This window comes from Blastomyces gilchristii, assembly GCF_000003855.2.
Source record: "Blastomyces gilchristii SLH14081 genomic scaffold supercont1.13, whole genome shotgun sequence".
In the NCBI taxonomy this organism is placed as follows: Eukaryota; Fungi; Ascomycota; class Eurotiomycetes; order Onygenales; family Ajellomycetaceae; genus Blastomyces; species Blastomyces gilchristii.
In genome coordinates this window covers 974,981-980,710 of record NW_003101670.1, presented here as the reverse complement: position 1 = coordinate 980,710, position 5,730 = coordinate 974,981, and the positions used below count along the sequence as shown (strand labels likewise).

At 28.8% G+C, this 5,730-nt stretch overlaps 1 protein-coding gene across 1 annotated transcript; it reads right to left on the bottom strand.

Annotated features, from left to right (window-relative positions):
- Positions 1 to 1,040: 1,040 nt before the first annotated feature.
- Positions 1,041 to 1,325, bottom strand: BDBG_17365 (uncharacterized protein; the record flags this gene model as incomplete). The annotated part of the gene is made up of 1 exon (XM_031725101.1): positions 1,041 to 1,325. One exon carries the CDS (start codon positions 1,323 to 1,325, stop codon positions 1,041 to 1,043), a length of 285 nt encoding a protein of 94 aa, XP_031579368.1.
- Between the last annotated feature and the right edge of the window lie 4,405 nt (positions 1,326 to 5,730).

Sequence of the window (5,730 nt, the reverse complement as noted above, 5' to 3'; positions counted from 1 at the left end):
AAGATTATAATAACTCTGAGAAGAAGAAGAGAAAGCTAATATAATATATCAGTAATTGATTCTTTCTCTATCACATATATCTCATTCATATTGTAATGTGACGGAACTGAAGCAATGGCTAGTCAGCAGTGTCACATAGAAGTAGTTGTTTAAAAAGCTGTATAAGTGAGCTTGATTATCTTGCTTGAATAGCAAGCTCATAGACTACAGAGTTATTGTGAGAATATCACAGATATAATACTTAGTATACTAAGAAGATTATATGAGACACATAGTAACTCTTGTATATATTTCAGTAGAAGAAAAATAAATTACTGACTTCTTTAATAAGAAGCCAGCATCTAGCTATTCTATATAGACAATGAGTGAATACTCTTCTCTCATTTCATGAGTGAGAATAGTCAGAGTGATATCTCAGCAGTATCTCATTATTAAGAAAGAGTAATCTGCTGATCTTATATAGAAGTGAGATTCTTATATTCATTAATTGAATCTTTCTATGATATATCCGAATAATGTCATAGAGTGATTAAAAACTGATTCAGATGAAATAAAATTATTCATATAAAAGTAATAAGCTGTGTGAAACTGTAACAGAGTCTTGATATAACTGAGAGTGTAACAATACTCTCTTCTTTAAGAGTATAGTCTCTATATTCTTAAGATTATCAGATTAGAAGTTATCTTTGTTATATAATAACAGTTATTAACTGATTGACAGTGCATATACTGCACATGATATAAAGAAATAGATAAGTTTTTCTACTGACTGTATAGATCTTTCTTTGTTCATCTTCATTCAAATTAAACATATAATAAGTGAGTTTCTTATATATTAATTTAAGATGTGAAAAATGTAGTTAATAAGTGACTTACAGATCTCTTATCATATTTCATTCTATATATGAAATTCTCTGTAAAAGTGATGTGTTTTAGAGACAAAGCTAACAGTAGTGACAGAATTTTTCAAAAAGATCTCTCTCTCTGTGATATATTTTTCTCTCCTCTTCTTCATCTGCAATAGTGAGTGCATGAGAGCATCATTCTTGAGAGACAATAAGAGACTTATTCTGACATTTTCTAGTGAGTAATAAATGTCTTTGTGATGCAGCTGCGGCCTCTGTAGCTGCTAAGAAAGCCAGGTTGAAGATGAAGATAGCAGTGTCAATGAGCCGCGGGAGCACTGCTCTCATTGTCACATCTCCTTCTTCTTCTGTATCTCTTACAGCTGTGGTGATAGTAGCTGCACCTTGCAGTGAGGTGTCATCTCTTCTGCTGACTGATTTGTCTGTATTCAGTCTGTTCTCTGCCTCTCTCACTGCCATTGTAACACTGCTTCTTCTTTCAATCAATACAGTGATATATAACCCTGTGTGATCATTTGAAGAGGACTCTGAAGAGAGCTTGATTCTGAGAACAGCAGCTCTGAGAAGCTCAATCTGTAGTTTCTCTTTCATAACATATCTAAGCTCTGCTCAGAATGCTGCTGAGTTGAGTCTACAGAGTTCTTCAGTTTCTTTATCTTCTCTCTGTGAAAAGACTCTGATATAATCTCTGATTAATATCATCACTTATCTGCACTGCACTAAGCAGCTGAAGAAGAAAGAGATTTTATATATCTGTTTCTTCTCTCACTCTCATAATTTTCATTATATTTATAATAATGACTTCTGTCTCTCTGTAAGTATTATCTCACAGAAAGATGTTATATTAATTCTGATAAGAAGCTCAGATGCTCAAGCAGTACAGAGTGAGAATCTTGAAGCTTTAAGTATTAATAGATTTTATCAAGGCTGAGAAGATCTCTCTTGCTTATCTGTAAAAGAAGATGAAAGTGTAAATCTCAAAGATAAAAAAATATCTCAGAATAACTGATTTTAAAAAGAGATTAGTCAGTGCTGTTATTGAAAGTACTACAGAGATTAATTACTGATTGAAGAGAATCTCACTTTAATTAAAATAGATGACTGAGATACTTTGTAAGTTAATAAGTTAATATTTTATATATTTCTCATACTCTTCTGCAGTGTTACAGTGCTAACTTCTCAGCAGATAAAGATATCAGTACTGAAGACTTCAACAGTGAAGAATAAGTTTAATAAGAATGTAGTTATTAATAAGTAGACTCTGAAGTTCTCTCTTTTTACTTTTTCAGTAAGCTGCAGTCTTATTAGAATAGCAGTAGTTCATAGATTAATAATATTAATCTTTTTATTAATTTTAAATATCTCTTTTCTCTAACTGCTTCAGGAATTTTATACTTATATAATCTCATTAAACTTCTAAAAAACTCTTTAAGAGAAAATAGAAGAAGAGTACTACAGAGCTTATAAGACACTGACTCATTATTATAAGATTATCTCTAAAAACTCTTTAAGAAAAAATAAGAAGTCTTAAGCAGTATTTCTTACTCAATATTTCTGATATATAACAGAGTAATCTCTACTAACTATCTCATAGCTTATAATCTCTTTCTCAGTATTTTTCAAATACTCAAGCAGTTCTTATAAATTCTCTGATAATGAATAATCTTCTCATTTCATAAGATATTAAAGCTTATTATAATGTATTCACTTATTCAATATTTTCTTTATAAGATATTCAGTATCACTCTCAATCTTAATATTATCTGACTGAGAAAGCTCTGTCTCAGAGTATTGCTTATAGAGCTTCAAATAGAAAATATGAAAAATAGAATGAATTGATTTTAATTCTGTGAGTAATTTTAACTTATATATCTGCTTACTCATCACTCTTATTACTGAGAAAGATTCTAGTCACTACTCACTGAGCTTCTTATATAGTCTCATTGTCTTGATATTCTTTGCTGAAAGTAGTACTTAATTCTCTATTAAGAACTTCATTGAAAGATGTTTTTAATTATAGTATTTCATCTACTACTTCTAAGTATAGTGAATACTTTTCACTGTCTTCTTCTGAATTTTATTTAAAAGTTTCAATCTCACTTTTACTTCTGATACTGAGAAATACTCTGTTCTCTGTATTTATTCAATATTCTAACTATCTATCTCTCTCTTTAAAAACATCATCTGCAATGTCACTGAGTAATGAAGAATTATATTTATAATAAGTATAGAAAGAAGATACTTTTAAGATTATATTCTTTATATTATTATATACAAATTCAGCAGTTAGAAGATGTTAGAGTCAATTATTCTGATAATATAAATAGAATACTTAAAGATGCTGTTCTAGTGTCTGATTCTAGTATTCAGTCTGATCATCTATCTGCAGATGAAATGCAGTACTGAGAAGATATCTTATTATAAGATAATAGTAAAAAGCTGATCAGTATTTACTGATAAAAAGAGATTCTTAATCTGTTATCAATGATTTCAGAGCACTGTGATTATAAATAATAATATCTAAAAATAGATCAGTTAATTCAGAGGCTTTAATCTTTTTATAATTAGAGATATATCTGATTATCTTTATAAAGTGATTAATAATAACTAAAATTAAGTCATATTCTTTAACTCTTATCAACTTCAGCAGAGCAACTATGAAATTCATTAATAGATTCTATCATAAGCTCTTTAAAATAGATAGTGATATTAACTTATTATATTACTTATATCACAGAATCTTTATTCTTTAACAGATATTATAAGTCTTAATATACTCTTTGACATTTACTTAGAGCTTGTTTTAAATATATTTATATTTTAGAAGCTTCTCAGTCTTCTCTAACCTGAAGTACTCTATATGAGAATTATTATAATAAATTCTCAATAACTTCTAACACACTGCTCTGTTATAAGAAATAAAGACTGAATCATTCAGCAGTAGAAGTTCACATTCTTCTAGTTATCAGTGACTTGATTTCTTAGCAGCACTGTCTTACTCAGAGTCTGTCTCTTTTAAGTTTAAACTGAATTCTTTCTTCTTCAACTTCTGAATTCAAGCTGCAGTAGAGACATCTCTCTTCTGTAATCTATTAATAAATTTTAAAAGTAGTCAGATTAAAAGATTGTAGACTGTTTTATTCTTTATCAATTCAATGATTGTAAGATATAATATAAGAAGCTTATGATCTTCAGTGTTAGTTCTCTACAGAGATTCAGGTTTTCTTTCATCTTCTATACTAAGTTATACAGCTGTCTTATTAGTGCTGTTTCTAAGCTTCAGAGAATCTTAATCTTCTGCAGTCAGCTTCTTCTACAGTGATAACAGAGATTCTTTTATAGAATTCTTCTCTGTATTAATAATATTATAATCAGGTTATCTAGACAGTGTATCAGCAGAATTAAGCTGATCTAAACAGTATCAGATATAGAAATTATACTCTGAAAGCAGCTTCACTCATCTGACTTGACATTCTGTCAAGCTCTTTATTGTCAAGAAATAGCACAGATTTGTATAATCAGTGAGAACTTGTACTGAATACTTACTATTCTGAAGATAATATTATCAGATCTTAAAGAATTCAATAATTACTAATATCTTTTAATCATGAGTATTATATCTTCTCTGTATAAGTGATAACTTCTTGAAGAAGAAGATCACTGATCTTTATTCATAGTATCTTATAGACTCTATAAAAAAGTCTTCTCTCATAGACAATTCATTATCTGTTTTCTCAGAGATAATTATTCTCTAATTCTTTCAATGTTGAAAGATCTTCAGTGTTAACTATGAAAAGATTTCACAGATCTCATTCTCAGATACATCAGTCTCACACTGACTGAATAAGTAAGAATTAAAGTGATTCAGTATTATAATATATGTAAAAGCTTATTTCAATTCTGCAAACATCTATACAGTGTCTTGAGTGAGAATAAACAGTCTTATTTTTCTGTCTTTCACACTTTTCTTTAACAGATCTGTAAGAGAGACAGTAATCTGTAAATATGTATAGATGAATTATCTGTAGAAATTTGTAAATTTTAGAAACATCTACATTTTACAGTACATTCACAGTGCTGGTCAGTTCTCAATAACAGAGACTCAGCTTCTATTCATTGAAATACTGTTCACTTCAATAATATAATCTAAGAAATCAATCTCCTGCATGTAGAACAAGTATTTTTCAGTGTTTGTATAGAGTTGATACTGTCTCAAGTGACTCAACACTTCTTGAACATGAGTATCATGTTCTTTCTCTGATTTTAAGAAGATTAGAATGTCATTCAGATATACTATACAGAAGACATTAACAAGGCCTCACAGTGTCTCATTTATATAGATCTGAAAGATGACTGAAGTATTACAAAGATTAAAAGATAAAACAAGATATTTAAAATTGCTGTACTTGATACAAAAAGTCATTTTTTAAACATTGTCTTTGTTAACTCTGATTCTATGATAGATATTCTGTATATCAATCTTTGAGAATATCTTTACTTCAGATAATTAATCAATCATCTCATTAATTAATAATAATAAATAGTAATTCTTAATCATTATCTTATTAAGGCCTCTGTAGACTATGCATAGATGTAGTCTATTATTCTTCTTAAATATAAAGAGTATAGATGTCTCTGCTGAACTCTTTGATAAGTGTATTCAGTTCTTTAATTATACTTCTTCAAGATATTTACACAGAATATTCAATTTCTTTATAGATAAGTTGTAAAGAGATCTGTACAGTGCTGTTACACTGTCTTTAAGATAAATCTTACATTATATCTTGATATCAGAAAACTTTGCTGCTTCTCTTTCTGAAAAGACATTCTTATAATCTGTAAAGAGATATTATATATATTCATG